At 53.4% G+C, this 24226-nt stretch overlaps 1 protein-coding gene across 2 annotated transcripts; it reads left to right on the top strand.

Moving 5' to 3' along the window:
- Nucleotides 1–79: 79 nt before the first annotated feature.
- Nucleotides 80–20996, top strand: RSPO1 (R-spondin 1). Of its 2 annotated transcripts, none has more exons than XM_027537788.1 (6): nt 80–402; nt 5030–5426; nt 15733–15924; nt 17917–18066; nt 18319–18507; nt 19188–20996. In XM_027537788.1, the coding sequence occupies exons 2-6, from the start codon at nt 5333–5335 to the stop codon at nt 19349–19351; spliced, it is 789 nt and encodes a 262-aa protein (XP_027393589.1). In that variant the 5' UTR covers nt 80–402; nt 5030–5332; the 3' UTR covers nt 19352–20996. The 2 variants fall into 2 exon arrangements, with proteins under 2 accessions (XP_027393589.1, XP_027393590.1); XM_027537789.1 differs by lacking the exon at nt 80–402 and adding an exon at nt 2550–2601.
- The last annotated feature ends 3230 nt before the right edge of the window (nt 20997–24226 follow it).

Raw genomic sequence — 24226 nt, forward strand, 5'->3', positions numbered from 1 at the left:
TTTTGCTGCGGATCCCGGGAAGGGGGGCCGGCTCGGGGGTGGGACTGAAAAGGGGGGGATTCCCTCCCTCGTGCGCGCCGAGGACTAGCCCCTCTCCCGGCTGGGAGCTCCGGCGGAGCCGAAGCGCAACGGAGAGCCCCAGCGCGGGCGGAGAGCCCGGCGCGGATCGCCCGAGTGGGGACTGTGGAGAGGAGGGCCGAACCGGGCTGCCCCGGAGGACCGATGCGCCGGGTGGGGCGCTGGCCCCGGAGGGCGTGAGCCGCCCGCAGATTGAGCAACTTGGAAACCGGCGGGCGGAGCGCGGGCGCGCTGGGCGCCCAGGACAGTTCCGCGGCGGGCGGGTGAGCCGGCCGCGCCCTCACCCCTCCCGGGCCTGCGCCCGCCGTGGCTGGCAGCGCGGAGGTGAGTCCCCCCGGGAGCTGCCCCGTCCTCTTCCTTAGCGCCCCCTTCTCCAGGGACCGGGGGCTCCGTGGGCCCTCTCATCGGGGCTTGGCCGAGATGAGTGCCGGGGCGAGGGGAGACCGTGAGAGACAGGGGACTTCTGACTGCTCTCGAATCAGCGAGGGCGGAAGAGGGCACCTTTGGGGGCGCCTTCTGCAAGTCCTGCCGCCCCCACGCTTAGCATCCCTCAAGCCTGTAGGCAGCCTCCTGGCGATGCCGCCACCGGTTTGCCCTCAACCCCGCAACCCTCTTGGATCTTCCTAGCTCGGAGTTCCAAACTCCCTAAATCCACCAGACCTATTCCCCATCGCCCCCCAACCCAAGCCCCCGAAGCAGAAGCTCTTGATTCCTGGTGTCTTCGCCTTGGATTCCCCCGAATCCCACGGCTCCCGGTTACCATCCCCAGACCCCCAGTGCCGGAGCACGGGCCCGGGTCCGACGTGGCAGACGGTGTGTGCTGCGCCCCTCGGGGCGCTACGAGGCGGCGCGGTTCACTGCCCCGAGGGTTCGGGCGCCGAGGGACCGTCTTGCTTGGTTGGGGAGAGGTGGCCGCTGTGTGTTAAGCCAGGGCTCCCAGGAGGGCCAGGTCTTGCGCTTGGGGCAAGGGTTTTCTTGTGAAGCCCGCCTTTCAGACTTGGAGAGTTCTCTTGGATTTGGGGCGGGGGTGGGGGTGTCAGTCGGGGGACTTCAGGTCCACCTCCCCTCCCCCTGCACCTGCTGGACCTCTCTAGATGATAGGGAGGAAGACTTTGAGCGCTCAGAGTCGTGATGGAGGGACGTGAAGGAACCTTTCCGCGCTGCCTCTTGGTGTCGGGGGGCGGGGGTTGGGTCGACCCCCACACCTGGCCTGGCTCTGGCGGACACACGAATCCCGACAGGTCGGGCGGGCACGTACTTGGTCCCGCCCCCAGCCCAGCAATTCTGCCCCGCCGGCCAGTCCTCTCCACCAGTAGCTGGTCCGGGGGAAAGCTAATGAGAAATTATCGGAACGGTTTACATTTTTGGGTCTGTATCCGGCCCCGACCGAGTACCAATTTATCCAAATAGTGTTGCAGGGAAGAAGGTGAAAGTTATTGCAAACTTCTGGGGGCGCTGAGTCTCCGCCCTGCGCCCCACCCCTCGGCTGTGTCCCCCTCCCCAGCGTGTCCTCCCCTCCTGGACCACCTAGTGGGCGGGCCTCTCTCCCTGGCCCCAGCTCTGCCCCTGCCTCCCACTCCTGCCTCAAGCTGGGTCATGCTCTACACTTCTCAGCTCCCTGCCTCTTGCTCTGTCCTCCGGAGTCCCCGTCCTGAGCAGCAAACCCTGAGCAGCTCACTGACTGTGTTTGTCACCCCGAGACCCTAACCTCTCCCTGCCCATTAAGTGGGAATAACTACTTTCCTCCTAGCGTTGTGGTGAGGAGTCAGTGAGAACCTCCTGTGGCAGGTGGTGCAGGCATGCCATGCATGTGGATCCCTCACCCCAACCCTGGCAGAGACAAAGTGCCCTTCCTCACCCCCACGGATGCCTGAGACCGTGATCACTGCCAGCAGTTCCCATTGCTGGCTCTGCCCGTGTAGAGTGACGGGCTTCCCAAAAGAACCTGCCTGTGCCTTGTAGCCCAGGGGGGCAAAGGAAATCAGCCAGAGGAACCAATAGAAATGAGGCAGGCTGCTTAAAAGAAAGTCATTAGCTCCTATCCCCTCTCTCAGCTGTGGCCCCGCTGTGGGTGTCTATGAGTGCACTACTGCATGAGTGTGGGTGGGGGTGAAGAGGGCAGGAACCTCTTCTCTGGAGGGAAGTGGAGTCAGAGACCTGGGATCTTCTGAGGCTTGCTACTGTGATGTTTCTAGTCTGAGACCTGTCCTGCTTTTAAAATCAGATATCACATGCAATCCAGAGTTTTCAACTTAAAAAAAAAAAAACAAACAGAAGATGTAGTAATGTGGAGCCAGTCTTGGGGCCCATCAACAATCAGCTGGAATGGAATAGCAGATGCTCCCTTTAGATGGGGCATTTGTCTTCCAGTTCACCCCCTCCGCACTCTGCGTCCTTCCCATCTGTTGCTTGTATCCCTGACAGAGTGAACACAACTCCTTTGGAGGGTTGATTTTGTACTGAAACTCATCCCGTCCCATGATGGTCGAGGAAGGCCAGAGCCACCTTTCTAGCGGAATTCAGGTCTGGAGCCTCCTCCCCGCTTCCCTGCTGAGATTGGTGGGGATACAGGTGGGAGTGGGTCTGAAGATCCTCCCTGGCAAGGGTTGGGGTGAGCCTGGCAGGGGCCAGACTGAAAGCTAAGACCGGGGAGGACTGAGGGGGAATTCAGAGGGAAGTAGAGGGTAGGGGAGGAAGGCTGCTAGCCTTTGCTGAGCCCTGAAGCCTGGCGTGCTGCAGTCCATGGGGTTGCAAAGAGTCGGACATGACTGAGCGACTGAACTGAACTCGGAAGCGCTAGGCGCCTTGCCCTGCAGGCACATGGAGTGCAGAGATGCATAGATCTGTTCTGCCCCAGGACCCCAGGCATACAGTGAGACCAAAGCCTCACAGACCCAGGACTTAACACCAGCTTTGTCCGATGTGGTCTTCTTCAGTATTTGTCAGGTGGGAAGACTCAGGGCACCCTGAGAATGTATCTGCCAGGGGTCCTCAGACCTTAGTGTGAGAAAGGCCAGCACTAGAGGTTAACTGTATCACTCTGAGTGATCCCTGGGGCCAAGGCAATCAACCATAAAGATAAATGCAAATATGGACATTGCATCATAGTGCTCAGTGTTACGATTGGTATCCAGATGGTATGAAAACTGTCTTATTGCTTTTTAGATGACCACTGGAATGTAGACACAAAATATAGTCTTGGTCGAAGAAATTGCAACATTTATTGAGTCCTAGTGTGCCAGGCACCATTCTAAGCAGTTTCATATATTAACTCATTTAAGCTATAAAAACAACCACCACTCTCCTGTAGATAAAGAAACTGAGGCTCAAACCAGCTAAGCAAGTAGGATAAGGTAACAGCTAATAAGTAGCAGAGGCAACATTCAAAGCCAGGCAGCCTGACTCTGAAGTTTATGCCCTTAACCATCAAGGTCGATGGCCAGCCTCTGGGACTGGAGGCTGAAGACCCCAGTTTGATACACTCAGCCGGAGGTCTGTAATCTGTGGGTGATGGAAGAGTGTGGTGGGGGCTGGGGTAGATGGGAAAGTTCTGGCAGGTCACACAGGGAGTACTGGAGGGGCAGGTGGGGGCTGGCAGCTGACGGGGCACTTGGGGGTGGCTGGGGGCATCTCCACAGGCTCCGGCCACGGCTCCAGGTGGGATCCATCAGTTTCGTGTAAACACTTCTCACAGGCAGCTTAACCACTTGAGTGTGTCTGGCCTTCAAAGCCAGTGGGAGAGACCAAGGAGGGGTTGCTGAACTCCCTCGTGGGATAATGATTTATCTCCCATGCAGGTGGGCTCCCCTGGGGCCTCCCTGGAGGCGAAGGGGGAAAGACTGGGGCAGGGTTGGGAAGGGCACTTTCACTCAAGTGTTTCAACTCTCTCATTAGTTAGGCCGAAACGCAGACAACTCTCAGAGCAAACCTGTGAAGCAGGCGTATTTATCCCCATTTCATAGATGGGGAAACAGAGACTCTAAGGGATTCTTTCAAGGCATCTTAACCAGCCAGTGGGAGAGTGATGTTTCCCTGGCGTCTCCAAAGCTTCCTGAAGACTCACTGTTTCCTCCTGTCCCTGCCTGAGTACGGGTGTGTGTGCAGCAAGCGTGTGGGCCAGGGCGTGTGCAGGCCTCGTTGTGAAAGTGTGAAGCAAAGTGGGAGTGGGAAGGGGGCTTTCATCTCTTGACTCCCAGGTTGGGCTCCAACTTCCCTGACACATTTCACTGGGGAGGGCCGGTTCCCCCTGCCCCCATCACCCGGGCCAGCGGGCCCAGAGACCTGGCTCTCTCTGGGCTGGGGGATTATCCCCATTCTCTGTGTCTCTGGCCAGGGCGGGCATCGCTGCCTCTTTTATCCTCTCACAAAGGCCAGGCCCGCCGGGCCTGCTGTGTCAGAGTTTCTGTGGCTGGGGGAAGCCTTACTTCCTTTTCTCGCGCCAAGCCCGGAGGGCCACGCTGGGTCTGCCAGCTTGTCAGGGGCCACTGCTCTAGCTCCAGACAGGTGAAAGGCACAGGGGTGACTCAGCACCAGGGAGAGAAGGCTGAGGGGTCACTTGCCGAAGGACAGAGAGAGCTGCTTGTTAAGAGTCATGATATTACTGCAGCATGAAGTCTGTAGGCTAGACCTAATGAAGGACTTCCAGCTACAGCTGGCTCACTTTGGGCAGGGCAAAAGCCAGGCAGCTGGTTTCCAGTGATCCACAAGTTTGATTTGAGTGTCCACCATATTCCAACTACTTGGGTAGCCAACTCCCATCCCATGTCAGCGACTTTTGCAAGATAGGAAAAGGAGCCCATCTCTTCTACAGGGGTGCCAGGTGGGTAACTTGTAATGTTCAAACATTCTGAGTTGTCTCCTGGGTAATGCACCACATGGGTAGGGCAAGAGGCCCAGGTTGGGGGAGCCGGTGCTACCCCAGAATTAACCGTTCTCTCTCCTCCCCCGACAGGTTGGTGTTTGGAGGTGTCCTGACTGAAGTGACAAAGAGCTCTCCCCATGTGACACCCTGAGGCACCTTTGAGGAAAGCTCTCTGGGTCTCTTTATGGGCTGATGGAGAAGTAGGCTCCCCACACCCTCTCTGTCCCCAGCTGAGATTATGGTGGATTTGGAATACAGGGCAGATTTGGGATACAGTCCAGGCCTGGACATCCTGCTGCTGACCCAGCCCCGGAGGCGTTAGCAAGAGCCCTGCGCCATCCACCCCCGCAGAGACCACCCCTCCTACCAGGGGCCTGGAGCTGGCGAGTGACTATGCGGCTTGGACTGTGTGTGGTGGCCTTGGTTCTGAGCTGGATGCATCTGGCCGCTGGCAGCCGGGGGATCAAGGGGAAGAGACAGAGGCGGAGTGAGTAACGGATGGGGCTGGACCCTGGTGGTCCTTGGGAGTGGTGGTGGGGAGGGCACTGTCTGGGGACTGCGACCTTCGGCTGTTTCATTCTGTGATGACCATTGCAGATTTCTGCTTTGTCCATTACAGCTTTGTACGTCACTCAGTAGATTATCCAGTTTGTGGATTAATTTATTGAGATTACCCATCCTGTAGATAACTCACTTTGTCTGTTTTCCCCTTTGTAGATGCTCTTTTCTAGATTAACCCCTCTCCTGTGAGGATCCAGTTTGTGGATTATGCCCTTTGATATCACACAGGCTTTGTGTGGTATCCATGGAGATGCTTCCCAGCCCGGTCCCCCTGGGTGCTCAGTGTCCCCGCTTCACAGACAGAGGATTCAGGGTTCCTTTCATTTAGTGGTCTGAAATACAGCCCTCAACTCCTCAGGGGCCAGGAAACCCACAGGGACAGGGAATGGGCAACAGACTTCCCTGCCCAGGTCATGGGGAAGGGACAGTGGAGCAGGGTGTTCGTGGGACTGTCCACCACTGTGGTTTTTAACCCTGCCCAGTGGGATTCAGGAAGCTGCACTGAGGGGTGATGGGGAGGCAGTGGGCAGAAGGCTGGCCCCTCCACCCTTCAAACCAGAGCAGCTTCACTCTTCCTTGCTTTCGGGAAGGTTCCACATCAGGTGTCATTGGAAGAAAAGGGTTCTCACAGCCTAAAAAAAAAAAAATCCCATCATTGTACAAATAGGAAAACTGAAGCTAAGAAAAGGGAAGAGACGACAGTCTAAAAGACACACAGTCGGTGTTGGAACCCTGGTCTCCCGGTTCCTGTGAGCCCAGCCTTCTTGAAAACAGAGCCTGATGGAGTATTTAACTGTCCTCACCATTCTCGCCGTCTCTCCCAGGATCCTATCCTAGGCCGTCCTGGGAGCAGGTCCCCTATGCTTCCCTCGATGCCTTCAGGGATGGAGGTTCAGGACGTGCCATCATGTCATGGGAGTGGCCCCTGGGTATGTGGTGGAGGCCCGACCCAAGTCTGTCTGTCTCTCAGCATCCCCCGGAAGAGACGTCCTGCCCCCGGACGGGCAGCTCCTCTCAAGTCTAACCCCACCACCTCTTGCTTCACTTCCGAGGCCTTCAGACCAAGGCCCACCAGGAAGGGTTGAAAGGCAATGGAGTTCTGTCAGGTCTCCACGGGAGTGGCCAAGGCCAGAATCCAACCCAGAGAGAGAAGCTCAGAGAACTGGTGAAGCTGAAAATCCCTGGCTTAACAAACAATTAGAGACGGTTAGGTTTAATCAGCAGCGAGGCCTTGATTTTCCTCCCTTCTCATCTGTTGCGGCCAGTATTTTGGTCTCCACCGGCCAGATGCAGTTTAGCGATTTATAATCAGTCTCCTCTATTTCCGAGAGGAGAGAGAAAACGAGAGAGGCCACTCACCATCATGTGATGTGCGTTAATGGTCACACTTCCGCTGCTGAGCCACACACTCACCTACACCAGAGGGTCAGGAGACCTGGGTTCATCATCTTTTGTACTTAGGGAAAAAAAAAGTACTGGCCTGGCCAGCAGAATGGGCCGGTCCCAGCAGCAGCCAATCAAATGCAGCCATTTCGATGTTTCCACTTTTGATACAGCCACATCCCACAGCCTTGGTAGCACGTAGCCCAGTGTTTATCACCAAGTGGTGTGAGTGACAGACATCCTTAATGGTGAGATGCGAGGACAGGGAGAGAGGTGGGTAAGACTCAGGGTGCAATGAGGGTCCAAAATGGACAGAGGCTCAGAGAGAGGTGACTCTTCTCCCTTTTCTTTAAATTAACTTTTACTGGGGCATAGTCGATCTACAACGCTGTAAGCTTCCACTGCACAGCGAAGGGCACCAGCCACATGTATACACAGATCCACTCTCTTCCAGATTCTGTTCCATACGGGCCACTGCAGAGCACTGAGTGGAGTTCCCTGTGCCATAGAGTAGGTCATCATCAGTTATCTAGGCTATACATAGTAGTGTGTATATGTCAGTCCCAGTCTCCCAGTTTATCCCCCTCCCCACTGTCCCTCTTGGTAATCATATGTTTGTTTTCTACATCTGTGACTCTGTTTCTGTTTTGTAAATAAGTTCATCTGTACCATGTTTTTAGCTTCCACATATAAGCGATATCACATGATACTTGCCTTTCTCTGGACTCGCCTTTTTTGGCTCCTTCTCACTGCCCCGTCCTCCATCTGAAGCCTTCACGTCCTCCCCCAGAAAAGGGTCTGTAGAGTCTCTCTTCCTTGGCTGAAGCCTCATCCACTCCTCTCTTCATTAATTTCTATTGGATATAGTTGCTTTACAATGTTGTGTTAGTCTCTGCTACACAGCAAAGTGAATCGGTTATGTGAATACACGTATCCCCTCCTTTTTAGACTTCCTTCCCATCTGGGTCACCACAGAGCACCAAGTAGAGTTTCCTGTGGTATAAAGTAGGTTCTCATTAGTTATGCATTTTGTATGTAGTCACGTATGTGTCTTGGGCCCATCCTCATGCGTCCGTTTCGAACCCACAGACCCTGGTCCTGGGTGCAGAGATGGATCTTGAAGCACCCACAGGTGGTGGGAAGGAGACAATTTCAACCTAGTTTAGGGAATGCCGAGGGGAACCAGGAGGGCTTTGGGAGCCCCAAGAGTGACTCTTGAGATGTAATTTTAAAGATGAGATAGTAAGGAATCCGCCTGCAATGTGGGAGACCTGGGTTTGATCCCTGGGTTGGGAAGATCCCCTGAAGGAGGGCCTGCCAACCCACTCCAGTATTCTTGCCTGGAGAATCCCATGGACAGAGGAGCCCAGTGGGCTACAGTCCATAGGGTCGCAAAGAGCTGGACACGACCGAGTGACTAAGCACAGCACAGCCCAGCACAGGTGATCTGCAGGCCGGGGGGTGGGGGGAACCCAGGCAGGGGACCAGCATGTCCAAAGATGAGGAGCTAGGATGAGGTGCAGACTGTGCAGGAAATGGGGTGCAGCTGTGGGAGAGCTGGAGAAGTGGTTTCTGGGTGCAGTTCTCGGGAGCCCTGGGGTTTTCACTGGAACTGCTCTGCTCGTTTTGCTTTATACATGGAGGCTCTTTTCCATGGAAAAGAAGGGTTGTGCTCTTAAAACAAAAAGCCGAACACCCATGAGAGTAGAGCAATGAAAGCTTCCAGGAGCTGAGGGAGCGCTGGGGGCGATGCTGCATAAATGGGCAGAGGTCAGAGGTTGGAGCTCTTGGTACCTGCTAGGCTGGGAGTTGGCCCTTGACCCTGACTTGAGCTGCGGGTGATGAGGACATCCCCTTAGAGGTTTGAATCAGAGGAGTAGTGCTTGATCCAGCTGTAGTGGGGCATGAGGGGAGGGAGCTTGAGGTGGGAGACCAACAGAACAGTTAAAGGCTATCTGGACCCAGGTGAGAAAAAAGTGCAGGGAAACAGCTCACAGTTAAGTTGAAAAATGCCAATCTTCCCAGGGGGGTGTGCCCAGGGCACCAGGGCACCAGGAATGGAGAGCATGCTCTGCCTGCTCAGTGAGGCCCTGGGTCCTGTCAACCCTGACTTCACTTCACCTCCACCCACTTAACTCAAGGGTCTCTCAAGGAAACTAATTCCAGGTCAGGCCTCCTCTGTGTCATGGAGCCTTCCCCTCCCCTGCCATTGATCCTCACCCAACCCCCAACCACTCATTTCCTATCCCACTCCCCATACTCTCTTCATATAGCCCCTTCCCTGAGCCTCTGTGTCACTCACCACATCCTCAGCCCTACATTCTGGGAGAATCCTATCCTTTTGTGGAGCCTCACTCCTTACTGGGCTCCCATTTAGAAACAAGGCAGGCTCCGCTCTGCAAAAGCTCTTTCCAATGGGAGAAAAAGACATATTAGCTGATAATAATGATGCAAGGCAGTGTCTACTGTGATGGATTCAAATACTGGGGGCAGAGAACACATAGAAATACTCTATATCCAGATTTTACCAGAAGGCAAGATCAAGGGAAACTTCCTGGAGGAGGTGACTTTAGTTCTGAGGCTTGAAAGAGTTAGGCTTAGGAAGAGGCAGAGTGTGTTCCTGACAGAAGAACCAACTTGAGCAAGACACAGAGATGTGAAGTAGTGGGATGTATGCAGAGAAATAAAAATAGTTCCCTATTGCCTAGAGGTAGTTTTAAGAGATGAAGTGAGTGGGATCAGCTCATGGAAGTTTTTAGGCCAGGTGGAAGAGCTGAGTCTTAATTCTGCAGTAGATAGGGAGCTATTGATGGGTTGTGGGCTTCCCTTGTAGCTCTGTTGGTAGAGAATCTGCCTGCAATTCAGGAGACCCGGGTTTGATCCCTGGGTCAGGAAGATCTCCTGGAGAAGGAAATGGCAACCCACTCCAGTATTCTTGCCTGGAGAACCCCATGGAGAGAGGAGCCTAGCAGGCTACAGTCCATGAGCTCACAAAGAGCTGGACACGACTTAGCGACTAAACCACCAACCACCAAGAGGCAGGGGCATGACACCATGAATCTGAGTTTTGGAAAGATTCCAGGATGAGAAATCTGGGGACTTGGAACAAGTGAAGTCCATAGAGAAGAGGCACTGTGGCCAGAAGCCGCTCTTCAGGGGGCGGGGCTGAGGCACCCTGGGGCAATGCCTGACTACAGAAAGATCAGCTTCAGAGGGGTTTGCACAAGGATGAAGGAGGCAAGAAGCAGCAGGGAATGGAGGAGACACAGCCCTGACTTCCTGGCTCAGTGCAGTGGGCTCCACGGTGTGCTTCGGAGGCAGAGGGCAGGGTTGGGTAGTGAGGAGTGGAGAGTACAGTGCGGGTAGGAAGAGCAGAACCTTAATGAGGGAGTTTTGTGAAGAAGTTGGAAGAAGGCCCCATGAGCTCTTTGAGCACTGTCCCCATCACTGAGCCCACCCATCCTCAACCAGGCTCCAGCCCTACAAGGCAAGCCCTTTCCCATCATAGGCACAGAAGCCAGAGGGATTGTGTCAAATTGTGAACCAACCTTGCCCTTCTGAGGTCCTTTCCTTGCCAGTTAGAATAAAGCTCTATTTTCCATTTCACGGATGCACTACGATGGTCGGGGCCTCACAGCCTTTGCCCAGGCTGTTTCTTTGGTCTGCGCACCCTCTTCACCTAGCCTGCTTGGTAAGGGCGTGTCCTCCAGTGTTCTTCCATTCCCCAAAATGTGCAGCCAGACCTAGGTGGGCATCTATTGCTGTTCCTCCACGTCCCCAGCTCCTAGCAGTTCTGGACACACGTTAGGTGTGCAGTGAACGTCTGTGGAATGAACGAGCCTCGGTTTCTCCCTTTGAATCATTATGTAACCTCTGCCCACACCCAGCATCTCCTTGGACACCCCCTCTCTCCCAGCACACACAGCCCCCTGCCCTCTGGCTCTCCATCCCCTCACTGCTCATCTTTTTGCCTTGCTAAGCTGAGAACACTCTTTGATTCCCATCCCCCTGGATAAGTGTCCCTTTCCTCATTGAACTGCCCCTGCCCATCCTTGAGCCCCTCTCCTCCTTGCTCAGCACCCTTCTCCTTCCTGAACCCCCAAACCTCATGGAGCTCAGCTTCTAGACCCCTGTCCCTGACCCCAGTCTCAAGCCTCAAGGCTGGTCTTACCGGCTGAGTTCTGTCCTGACTCTCTCATATCCTTGGGTCTTCACTCCATCACTCCCTGCCTCTGTCCTGTGCTTATAGTCCCCGCTCCCAGCTGGTCTCTCCTTTCGGGCTCTTTCTGTGTTCTCTGATCTTCTCCTCACTTTATTCCTCACCTCCATCCCCTCCACTAACTGTTCAGCCCCCCGTGGTTGGGCCTGCATCCCACCACTCCACCAGAAATGCCCTTCTTGAGGTCACCCAATCACCTCTTGGTGCACGTGTTGTAGGTTTTCCCAGAGGTCCCAGCCCTGGTCCCTAAGATCTCACCCTCTCCCACTCGGTTTCCATCTCCCATCCCAATGTCCTCCCATCTCCCCAGCAATTCCTTCTCAGCTTCTTTCCAGGCCCTTCCTCTGCTTGTGTATTGAATGTGAGTATTGCCCAGGCCTCAGCTCTTGGTCCTCTTCTCAAGCTGCACCCCTTCTTCCCCAGGATGCTTTCCCCTCCCACGGATTTAATCCCAAACGACAGCTCCCAGCATAGATCCCTGAGTTCTCTCCCCCTTTCCACAGCCTGCCTCTTAAATGAGATGGTTCTCCATCTTCACCTTCCTTTACTCCTTAACCACTGACATCCACTCTCCACCTCAACCAGGGATGCCAACAGCCTGTTTGTGGCTGGGTCCTTACATGACATCTCAGTAGCACCTGGCATTGGGCTCCCCTCTCCTCCCTTGAGTGTCCTCTTCTCTTGACTTCCATGATGCAACAGGCTTCTGAGTGTCCCTACCTGTCTGAGTGCTCCTTCTTGGTCTCGTAGCTGACCCTTCTTCTTCTCTCCTTTTCTTCAGTGTCTAATGCCTCTCCTCGCTGTCTGCTCCCAGTTCCCTAGCCATCTCATAGACCTCCAGGCTTTTGATGACTGTTTGTATTAAGGACTCCACGTGTCAATCTCCAGCCAAAATATTTCTCTTGAATTCCAGAGCCACAGGTTCCGGTGCCTACAAGACACCTTCCCAGGGGTGTGCCACAAGAACCACAAACTCAACCCAACTCGTCATTTCCTCCACTCGAATCTGCTCCTCCTCCTGTGGGCCCTCTCATGGCGAAGGGCCAGGGGCTATCCCATCACCCAAGCCCGACGCCTGGGCATCATCCTTGACCTGTGCTCGCCCCGGCCCTCACCCCCATGTCCAGCCCGTCACCTAGACTCCTTGATTCTACCGCCTGAATATCTTACGTGCGTCTGTACCTTTCCACCTTTCCATCCTCCTGGTTCCACCTCCTCCGTCTCTTGGAACCTGGAAGTCCCCCTCCCTCCAGGTTTGCCATCTGTGCAATGCATTCTCCACACTGCAGAGGGATCTTTCTAAAATGGAGCCCTGGCCATGTCTCCTGTTTTAAGGCCCCCCGGGACTCCTTGTGGCCTTTGGAATAATGTCTGTGCTCCTTTTTTACGGGCTCAGGCCTTTCCTCCTCTGCCCCCTGTTTTCCTCTCCACTCACTCCATGCACCAGCCATGCTGAATGAATTTCAGATGCCCCATGGGCCGCACTTTCTCTTACTTGTCATTGAAGCCTCTGCAGAGAAATGCACACAGAGATTTGCTGTTGGTTAAGTGAGAGGCAGACAGCAGGACGCTTAGAAGGCCCTTTGCAAATGTGCCCTTCACTAAAGTGATAAGGAAGGAATATATGAGTTATGGGAATGGAACCATAGACGCCTACAAACGGGACACCTGGATGGCTTTGGTTCTTGCTGCTGTTGTTCACTTTCTCATTTGTGTCTGACTCTGTGACCCCGTGGACTGCAGCACGCCAGGCCTCCCTGTCCTCACCAACTCCTGGAGCTTGCTCAAACTCATGTCCACTGAGTTGGAGATGCCATCCAACCATCTCATCCTCTCTCGTCCCCTTCACCTCCTTCAATCTTTCCCAGGATCAGGGCAAGCCAAAAACCTAGAGGGAGCCTTCACTTCAGCCATGAATTGAATCAAATCCTTGAGTCATAAACAACATCGTTGGAGTGGAAGTGGTACCTAAATCTACAGTGACTTATTCATTTGGAATATAGCTGAATAACAGCCCAAAGTAGAAAGCCAGTGCCAAGCAGGCTCCCTCATAACTCTGATACCACAGTTGGAGTCCTTTCCTCTTACAATGACCCAACCAACAAGATTGATACTAAGTTTTAAATTTGTCGATTGGCTAAATGGTAACTTTGACTCTATATAAGTAAGTTCTCTATTTGAAAAACCAGTCTGGCCATATCTTCAGTTTCCCTGTCGCCCCTGGTTTTCATAAACTTTTCCCTCACTGCCTGGAACACATATTGGCTGGGAAGCCTTCTTCGAGTAATTCAACCTCTCTTATTTCTTCATTTGTGAAAAAGAGAGGGGAAAAAAAGAGTAGTATCACCCACTGCATGGGTTTTAAGGATCAAATGAGCTGATACTTGTAAAGCACTGAGAGCAGTGCCTGCCACATAAGTGTTCAGCCTTTAGGAGTAAGCTACGGAGGTTATGATTAAGATTTTGTTGTTGTTTATCATTATTGTGTTTGCTATTTCCCCCTTCTCCTCTGCTCACCTTTCTCTTACGCATTCTCCTGTTAGGAAATCAAGGATCATTCCTGAAGCCAGAGCTCTCCCCCACAGCCCTCCAGAGCGAGCATCCTCATCTCCCTTTTTAGGTGGGAAGGGAGGCCCACAGGATGCAGAGTTTCACCCAGGGTCACAGGCCAGGCATTTGACTTGAGGTCCAACCAGCGAAGTCTAAGCCATGAGTCCTGCACTGCTGCAAGATCTTCTGCGATCTCTGCTCTGATTTCCCAGGCTCTCTGCCTCCAGCCTGTACACAGCTCCTCACTGCCTTGTTCTGTTAATGACTGGTCCCACCCATCCCCTAAGCCAGAACCCTGGGAAGTAACCCAGCCTCTGATTGGTCACAATGGCCATACTGATTGTATTTCCTGAGTATCTCTCAAATCATTTTCTCTCCATCTCCACTGAACAAAACTTTGTTTAAGACTCTTCCATCTTTCTCACCTGGATGATCATGTCAGCTTCCTCCCAAATGGTCCTCCAGTCTCTGGTCTCTCCCCAGGCTGCAGAGGGTACTTCCCAACTTGTAAGTCAGACCAGACCTTGCTTCTGCTTAAAACTTGCTGAAGACTTTTTTATTTCATCAGTTCTGAGAAAGGTCCCCCTGAAACATTGTGAAACAAGGGTTCTGTGGCCAAAATGTCTTGGAAGTGCAGCTCACGCTGTCTCCCTCTTAGAAAGTTACTTAAAGTCACAGAAGCTCAATGAAATGAAATGAAACGTTAATCACTCCCAGTCATATTCGACTCTTTGTGATCCCATAGACCATAGACAGCCAGTGTCCTCTGATGGGATTCTCCAGGCAAGAATACTGGAGTGAGTTGCCATTCCCTTCTCCAGGGGATCCACAAAGACTGCAAAAAGCCCTGGAGTAGAAAATCCAGTTTAGACTTGTTGGACACGGTGGTTCTCAGATATATCTAACACAATGGCCTTTTCTCCACATCTTCCTATGAACATTTAGGGGAATCCTGTTCCAAGGAATATTCTTTGGAAAATGCTGCAAGATAGAATTCAAGTCCATCATCATGACATAAAAGGTGCTGAAAGATAGGACTACTTATCTTGCGCCACTCCCCTCCCCACCTCGCCTGTAACCCCAGTCTTCCTCAACTTCCTTCAGGTCGCTTTACACCTCTGTGGTCTTGCCCCTAGAGGGCCCTAGTCTCTATTTCCCAATGGACAAATCGTTATTCGTTCTTGAAGAGTTGACCCGAATGGCCCCTGTCTGTGACTCCTTCCCTCTTTCTGGATTCTCTTGATCCTCGTGGCTGCCAGCATGTGCCTGTTTGGAGGCACTGTCTGTACCCTGGAGAGCAGTTCAGGACAGCCAGGGGTCTTTGCTTCCGTGTCCCTGGCACTTGCACTGCTTGTGGTACCTGGGCAGGGCCAGGTGAGTGTTGGTTGAACAAGTGAAGGAGGAAACGAGATCGTAGGTCTGAAACTCAACCCTGGGGTTGGGGACCTCACTGGCTCAAAGGATGCTTCCAACCTCAGCACCTTTGACATCTTGGACCAGATTGCTGTTGTGGAGGCTGCCCCACACATTGTAGGGTGTTTAGCAGCATCCCTGCCTCTGTCCCCCAGAGGCCACAACCCCCTCCCCAGCGTGAGCATCAAAATGCCTCCAGACTTTGCCAAAAAGTCTGCTCCCCTGAGGAGCAGACTCATCTCTGGTTGAGACCACTGTTCTAGACATAGGTTATTCCAGTTGTCTCTCTGTCTCTGAGTAGGTGGCCTTTTTCTTATTATCCCTCTTGTCCTTAAAATTTTCTCAGGGCTGTGTAAATTCCAGGCTTCAGCACCTTCTCTGACGATGGTGGAGCGAGTCTGGGGGGTGAGCCTGCATTGCCCCTGGAGCTAAGGGGGCATTTAGGGTGGACGGCAGCTCTTGCTGTGCTAGTTCCCTTGAAAGCAGATGCTGGGAAGGTTTATAAAGGAGCCTTGCAGAGAGCTGCCAGCCTGGCCTGCACTTTCTGAGAAGCACATTCGTTCTGTAGGCTGAAACTCCTATCTACTCACTTTCCATCCTTGTGGGAGCCTGGGAAAGACGGAGGCCTCTCCCACAGCTGCCTCTCACCCTTGCTCCATCCTTGCAGTCAGCGCCGACGGAGGCCAGGCCTGTGCCAAAGGCTGTGAGCTCTGCTCGGAGGTCAACGGTTGCCTAAAGTGCTCGCCCAAGCTGTTCATCCTGCTGGAGAGGAACGACATCCGCCAAGTGGGCGTCTGCTTGCCGTCCTGCCCACCTGGATACTTTGATGCGCGCAACCCTGACATGAACAAGTGCATCAGTGAGTGTGGGCAGGGCTGGGGAAGGGTGCTGGAAACTCTGGATATGGGGCGGGCGTGCTTTGAACTGTTGATGGGCTGCAAGAGGGGTGGAGGAGATATTGAGGAGGGGAGCTCCTGATTCCAATATCCAACTGCTGGCCAGACATCTCCCCAGACATCCCACCCACATTTCCAGCCTGTAATGTAGCCACATCTCCTCCCTCCAAACCTGCACTGACTTGTGTTCCCACGGGTGACTCTCAGTGTCCCAACCCATCACCCAAGGCACAGACCTAAGAGCCAGCCTCTCATCTATGCCCCCACCTTAGCCATTCAATAACCAAACTGTGCCTCCTCCACCTCTTTTCCATCTTCACTGCCGTTGTCTCATCCAGGTTCCCATCCCCTCTCTCCTGGACCACTGCAATAACCTCCATCTGTCCCCCAACCCTCATCTGGTTCCCTTCGACCCTCCCTCTGCCCTGCAGCCAGAAAGATGCTTCTGAGACATATAACCTAAAAAAAAATCGCTGCTGGCTCCACTAACGGCAGGGAAATTCAAGCCCTGGTCAGCCCTCTCTCCCCATCCTCCCCACCTCCCGCACTGCTCTGCTCTCACCTACGTTCACGTGCTCTGCTCTCTCACACCAGCTACAGTTTCACGTGCTCCGAAGCACGTGCTGTCACACCTCCCTCTCAGCTGGGAGCCACGCGGTGAACCCTTTCCCGTAAACAATGCCAGTGACCCTCTGATTTTGTTTAGAGCCTTGGAGTTTAGCATGCATTTCCAGACCTTCTATCGGTTCAGCCACACAGGCACCTTGGGAGGGAGACAGACCTAAGTGATGGTACCCTTTTCATAGCTGATAACATCAAGGTCCCAGGGAAATGCCTGAGGGGAGTTCAGCCGACTTGGGTTCTAAATCCCAACTCTGCTGCTTATTCATTGTGTGACCTTGGGCAAGTCGCAGCCTCTCCAAACCTCATCTTCAAAATGTGGGTGTTCGTTTTTACCCCCAGGATTGTTGTGAGAGGCATATGTCAGCCCTCAGTGTCTGGCGCAAAACAAACGGAGCGGCTTTTCTTCTTATTTTTGTTTGTGTTTTGCCTGCCACCAAACCCAGGACTCAGAGGCCAGGAGGCACAGAGGAGGGTGGGGTGGGGTGGGGTGGGGAGCTTATGAGGATGGAGGTGGGACCCCAGGACTGCCCTCTCGCTCCGCTCCTCGGGGATCTGGGTAGGGCATTCCTCGCCATGCCTGCTCCTGGGAAACTGGCAGCCCGGACTTCAGGGGCGGGGACTGGTAGGAAGTCAGCTCCGCCCACAGTCCGGGAGGGGCGAGATTGTGAAAGACCCCTCTGGCTTCCAGCCTAGCCCAGCCGCCCTCTCCCCCTACCTCCCCGCAGGAGGATGAGCTGGCAGGAGGGCATCAGGGAGGGACCCAGGAGTCTGACCAAGGTGGTTCCTGGAACTCGACCTTGCAGAGGCAGAGGAATTTGCCCTGGGATGGCTCCCCATCCTCCAGGCAGATTCTTGCTTCCCTGGGCAGGAGGAGAACCAGGCTTTGGGGTGCTGTTAGTGCCCAGCAGTAGGGGAAGAGGAAACCACACAGCCACTCTCAGGGCGTCATTGTATCCCTCAGTTTGGCTCTGATTAGGTGGTCCTTGGGGTGCCCTGAGATGCTGGGACCCTCTTCTTGCCCCACCAATCTCCTGTGCTCTGAATCCAGCTCTCTTGGGCGTCCCCTTGGGTTCCCGGGCCTGGAGCGGGTGCTGGATTGGGCAGATGGTGGGTGGGGAGAGTCCCAGCGGGCTCTCAGGAGGGGCTTTGTTGGCCTCCTCTCTCCCCGCCCCTTGCTTTCATTTATTTCTCTTCCTCCCAAGACTCCACTGAGGTAGTGGCAGCTCCAGCCCACTGTCCTCCCCTGTGTGGGTGGGTTGGCACGGGAAGAGGGGAGGGGTCCGTCTGGGGCTGAGACAGAGCCCCCACCCCCGGTCTGGCCCTCCCCTCAGAATGCAAGATTGAGCACTGCGAGGCCTGCTTCAGCCACAACTTCTGCACCAAGTGTCAGGAGAGCCTGTACCTGCACAAAGGCCGCTGCTACCCCGCCTGTCCTGAGGGCTCTGCGCCTGCAGACGGCACCATGGAGTGCAGCAGCCCGGGTAAGCCGGCAGGGTCCGGGCGAGACAGGGCGGGACCCCTACGGAGAGCGTGGGCTGGGCTCCGTGCAGGGAAAGCTCATGACGACCACCCCCTGAGTTTCTCTGGGGACTTTTATGCTCTCTGGACTTTAAGGATGCCTCTGGCCTGGGGCTGAGGCCGAGACCAGGTGGGAGAGGCTCCCGGGGGCGCACGTGGGGCCAGGTGAGGAGCCGTGACCCCTTCCTCCCCTTGCTTCCCTCCCCTCCCGCCAGCACAATGTGAAATGAGTGAGTGGTCTCTGTGGGGGCCTTGCTCCAAGAAGAAGAAGCTCTGTGGCTTCCGGAGGGGCTTGGAGGAGCGGACGCGGAGGGTGCTCCATGCCCCCGGGGGAGACCACGCAGTCTGCTCAGACACCAAGGAGACGCGGAAGTGCACGGTGCGGAGGACGCCCTGCCCCGAGGGTGAGCTGCGGGGTCAGGGGTCAGCACGGCTGCGGGAGGTCTGATCACCTGTTTCCTACCTGTGACCCAGAAGAGGGGTCAGGCCAGGGCCAGATGGGGCATCCTCAACTCAGGACCCCATGCTGTGCAAACCCGTGCCAGGTAGACAGTGATCCACGCAGCTGCATGGGATGGCGGGAAGCCTCTGTGGTCCTATCCCTCCCCATTGCTTCTGATTCAGGGGATGCTGGCACTGGACGGGCCATTAGAAGGGGAGCTTGGAAGAGGAGTGCGAAGGCCCAGAGAGGGGCAGTGATTTGGCCAAGGTCACATAGCCCGCAGGGGGCAATGATGTGGCAGTGGTGTGGGATGGAGGAGTGGGGAGCCGTCCTGCCTGTCCCCAGAGCTGCAGTGCCCTGCTGGGAGATGCCCTCGGGCCACTGGGATCCAAGGTCTGAGGAAACGTGAGGAAAGAGGAGGCGGTTTGGTTCAGGTGGAGAGTGAAAAGGCTCATGGGACCCCCTCTCAGTACCCATGTTGCAGAGCCCTGACTGGAGGGCACCCCGACCACCTCTGGGCCTCCTCCCCACCCCCCTGCCCAGCTTCCTGACCACATCCCTCCTCCTGCTCTTGGCCATGCCCAGGGCCTCCTGCTGTGTCAGGACGCCCTTTGTTGACTCTTCCTGCTGTTGGGGTTCCAGGGCAGAAGAGGAGGAAGGGCAGCCAGGGCAGGCGGGAGAACGCCAACAGGAACCCCGGCCGCAAGGAGAGCAAGGAGGCGGGCACCGGCGCTCGAAGACGCAAGGGCCAGCAGCAGCAACAGCAAGGGACAGAGGGGCCGGTCACCTCCCTGGGGCCCACCTAGAGACCCTATTCAGCCTCCCGGTCCATGCGAAGGAGTCCAGTGCTGCTCTGTGTGATGAGAGCTTTACTGAACTTGAGCACTGGGGGCAATGCGTACACACCCTCTCCATACATACAGGAACACACAGACACATGCACACAGACCCCATGTCCAAACAAGTAACTGACATACGTGCAAACGTGTGCATGCATGCGCGCACGCACACACACACATCGAGGCTACTGGAAGACGCTTCTGTCCCTTGGACATCACTGTGTGAGCGGGGTGGGGAGGCAGAGGGGTTGTCTCTGCCCCTCAGAGGGCCAAGAGGTACACACTTGGTTTGTGATGCAACCAGTGGACGCATCAGAGAGAATGTTGACCAGCGTCCAAGCCCAGACTCTGCAGAGTGGAACCTTCTGGAGGAGTTCATAGGACCAGACTGCGTGGCAGACAGCAGCCAAAGCTTGAGAACTGTTCAGCATCTCCAGCTGTGTGACTTTATCCTTGGAGAGAACTGTTACACATTCATATCAGGGCTTTCCTGACTCTGAAAACTGCTTAAAGGTTTATTTCAAATTAAAAACAAAAACCAACTGACAAGAGTAGCCACAGGTACTATGCTTCTTTTCAGGGTACAGGGTTTGGTGGAGTATGTAGGAGAGCAAGAAGAGACAGGGCTGAATTTTAGGAGACCCCTGCTGGCCTCCTCCACGGGCCGGGGTGGGAGGGTGATATGTGGGGCGGGAACCAGATTCTCTACATGTCTGTTACTCAGAGGGTGGCCTGTGGACCAGCGTCAACATTATAAGCAGGCAGCTTGTTAGAAATGAGAATTTACAGGTCCCATCCCAGACCTGAGAACCAGAGGCTGCATTTTAACAAAGTTCCAGGTGACTGGCATGTACATTCAAACCTGAGAAGCACTGCTCTCATTCCCTCGAGGGATGGAATAGAGGTCTTGGCCAGCTTGCAGCGGGAAGGATCCTGGTCAGCTCTAAAGGAAGACTTCCCATCTGGGAGAGGTAGAATCTATATACTGAAGGGTTATCATGGCACTTTAGGGGGAGGGAGTGTCCAGGACCCTGAGATGGCTGGGGACCACTGGACCCCAGTGGTGGGGTAGATGGCAGAAGAGTGGATGGAATCCTTTCTTGTCATTCTGAAGTGTCCACTGGCAGCCATCTGGCCACCAAGCTCTGGAAGGATGTTTGGTTTCCAGCGGGGAGCCAGACAGGGGCCTTGCTCTCATGGAGCTTTGGGGATGGTGGGGGGACAGGCGTGAATCAAGTAATCCTTCCAATAAATGTGTAATTATCGATGGGTGTAGTTAAAGGCAGAAACCACTGAAACACACACATAGCTATGAAAGTAAATAAAACTAAATAAAAATAAAAGCTATCTCAGGGAAGTTTTTCAGAGGAGGTGACATTTGAACTAAGTTCTGAAGGATGAAGAGTTAACACAAAGACAAGGAAGGGCGTTTAGACCAGTGATGTCTAACAGAAATACAACGTGAGCCACTTACCTAATTTAATACTTTTTAGTAGCCACATTTAAAGAGTAAAAAGAAACAGGTGCAGTTCATTTTATCTTATAGTTAACCAAATGTATGCAAGCTGTTGTCTTTTTAACATGTAATCAATATAAACAAAATTATTAGTGAGCTTTTACGTTCTTTTTTTAAACTGTCTTCAACATTCTATGTATATATTTACCCTTTACAGCATATAAATTCAGACACTAAATTTTCACCAGAAATACTTGATATGTATTTAGGTTTAATAAAAATTCAAATTAAAGAGTAGATTCAGGACTTCCCTGGTTGTCCAGTGGTTGAGAAACTGCCTGCCAAAGCAGGGAATATGGTTTCAATCTCTGCTCCGGGAAGATCCCACGTGCCATGGAGCAACTGAGCCCATGCAGTGCAACTCCTGAAGCCCTCGCAACCTAGAGCCTGTGCTCCAAATTTTTTAATTTAACTAGTTGAATGTACATAAACAATTCCATTCTTCAGTTATGCTGGCCGTGTTTCAAGTGCTCACTAGCCGTATGTTACTGGTGGCTACTGTATTGGACAGCATAGTCCTATATTGAGGACCCAGAACATGCAAATGTCCTGTGGCAGAAAGGAGCTTGGTGTTCAATGAAATGAAAGAAAACCAATACAGCTGGGAGGCCTGGAGGGCAAGGGAAGTGCATTGTTTCCAGAAAGGTCCACCTAGAGTTGGGACTTTATTTTCAGAGCCAAAGGAGGCTGCTGAAGAGTTAAGCAGCAAGCCAGCATGATCAGATGTGAAGCTTTGCAAATTTTGAAAGACAGCATGTTGGCTGTGGTATAGAAGACAGATTATCAGGAAGCTGTTTAGGAGTCTGTCGTTGTCATCCAGGTGACACGTGTTGGTGGAGGTGACAGTGGTAATGGAGAGAGGAGGACAAAGTCACAGGTATTTGGAGAACAAAGTTGGCAGAGTTTGGTGATAAACTGGACATGGACGAGGGGAGAAAGAGGAAGGTGTCAAGGACAAAGTCCCCATTTCTGGCTCGAACATCCAGAGGATGATGCTGTGTTCTGAGATGGGGAATCCACGAGGAAGACCAGTTCGGGAAGAGAAAAAAGACTTTGGTTTTGATCAAGTTGAATTTGAGAAACCAATGAGATGTCCTGGTGACGGTGGTGGGTAGAGACTCAGTTCAGTTCAGTCACTCAGTCGTGTCAGACTCTTTGCAACACCATGGACTGCAGCACGCCAGGCCTCCCTATTCATCACCAATTCCCAGAGTTTACTCAAACTCATGTCCATTGAGTCGGTGATGCCATCCAGCCATCTCATCCTCTGTCGTCTCCTTCTCCTCCCACCTTCAATCTTTCCCAGCAAGGAAATTTCAAGGTAGACATTGCCTTGACACAAATGCAGGCCTAGAGCACACAGGGGACATCTGAGCTGGAATGCCAGCTGGTGGAGAGAAGATCCTTGGGGCTGTGGGTTGGGAAGCACCCTGGGTAAAGAGAAGTCTCAGGACCCAGCTCTGCAGCCCTCCGAGGATAAAGCTCAGATGACAGAAGATCAGTAGGCCAAGGAGTCAGAGAAGGAGCAGGCAAAGGGAAAACCAGGGGAGTGGCATATCCCAAAAGCCAGCAAGCAGGAGGAGAGATCAAGAGGACCAAAAGCTGCTAGAGACAGACGAACAGGCCCTGGAAGCTGACCCCTGGATTTGCAACACACACACCAACTGTGGCCTCCTCCAGAGCTTTTTGCAGAGGGTGATGGAGGCAGAATTCAGCACAAATACTTTCTGGAAGTTTAGCTCAGAAACAGAGAGAAATAAGACAGGGGCTAGAAAGAGATATGGTGTCAAGAAAGAGTGTTTTGTTTTGTTTTGTTTTAGATGGGGAAGACTTGACAATGTTTCAAACCTGCTGGGAAGGGTGTAGTTAAAAGGTAGAGGTTGAACACACAGGAGAGAGAAGGGGGAAATCAGTAGTGGAAGGCTCTGAGGGGGATAGTTCTACAGGGGCAAGGAGATGGCAGTGCCGGCGTGGGAAGGCTGGAAGGTTTGGAATATGGGGGTCTCAAATCTGTGCCCCTGACTCACTGTGGGGTTTGACCCACTCATGTCTCTTGAGTCCCTTCACTGCTTGTCAGGAGCCTGGGTGACCATGGCTGGCTGCAGCCTCTACCCAGTCCCATTACTCTGCCTTTCTCTCTGCCCCAACTCTGTCAGTCTCTCCGGCCCTCTGCCTCACCCATCTCTCATTTGGTTTCTCTCTTTTGCCCTTCCCTGTTTCTCTGACTCTGTCCTTTCTCTGTCCTACTTTTTGTCGCGTGTCTTTCTCTGTTCCCAGCCTCTAGGTCTACATGTGTGTACCATCATTTCCCTGTTTTTCTGTCTCTGGGCATCAGGCTCGTCTTGGCCATCTTTGGCACTGATTTGTCCTCATCTCCTAGAACCTAGGTCCTCGCTACTCAAAGGGTGGCCATGTATCAACAACGTCAGCCTCATCTGGGAGCTTGCTAAAAATGCAGACTCTCAAGCCCCTCCCAGACATAGAAATCAGAATCTGGCTCAAAACAGGTCCCCCAGGTAATTCACACACATGTTAAACACTTCAGAAGCATTGCCTTCAACTTTCCTCTAAAACATCAAAACCAAAACCTAAATCAAAGAAGGAGCTGGATCCTCCCATATCTCTGCATCACCTGGGTGATGCTGAGGCATTCTGCTCCCCTTCATCTCTTCTCAAGCCACTCCTGGTGCTCTGGGCAGTTAAAGGAGGGAACTTAATAGGGGCTCCAGGTGGTTCTGAGCTGCCACATCTATAGAATTACCCATAGGAGCAAATTCTGAGGCTGATAGGCTGGTGTGTCCAGGTGCAATTCCAGTGCGTCCTTACCCTGGTCTGTCTCTGTCCTTTCAAGACTAACAATGTGTTTTTGAGCTGGAGATAAAGTATGGGTTTCAAGGTGGAGAGTGGTTACCTGCGTGCAGCCTTGGAAGCAGCCCACCTGAGGCTGGAGACCGTTAGATGGATGGGAAGTCACACTTTGTGATTTTCAGAAGGATGGGGTGCTGAAGAGAGGAGTCAGGTCAAGATTGCAGACCCTACTCCCAGGTTTAGGTAACAACAGCATGGGATGTGTATACAGCTGTCATCTGGCTATGGTGTCATTTGGGAAATGTTAGCTCCTTCCTCTACAGGGTCCCAGAATCTCTCAGACTAACACATTTCTGTCCACCTTACCCAATGCCAGCTCTGGTATGTTTCAGACTGATTCTCCATGGAAAGCATTTGTCTTCCATTTCAATATTTTGGGTGATGGGATTGTGCATGCTGAATTTGTTGTTGTTTTTTAAGTAGGTTTCCCCCCCACCCCCTTCCCTGGTTTGTTTGGT

This window comes from Bos indicus x Bos taurus, chromosome 3, assembly GCF_003369695.1.
Source record: "Bos indicus x Bos taurus breed Angus x Brahman F1 hybrid chromosome 3, Bos_hybrid_MaternalHap_v2.0, whole genome shotgun sequence".
Lineage (NCBI taxonomy): Eukaryota > Metazoa > Chordata > Mammalia > Artiodactyla > Bovidae > Bos > Bos indicus x Bos taurus.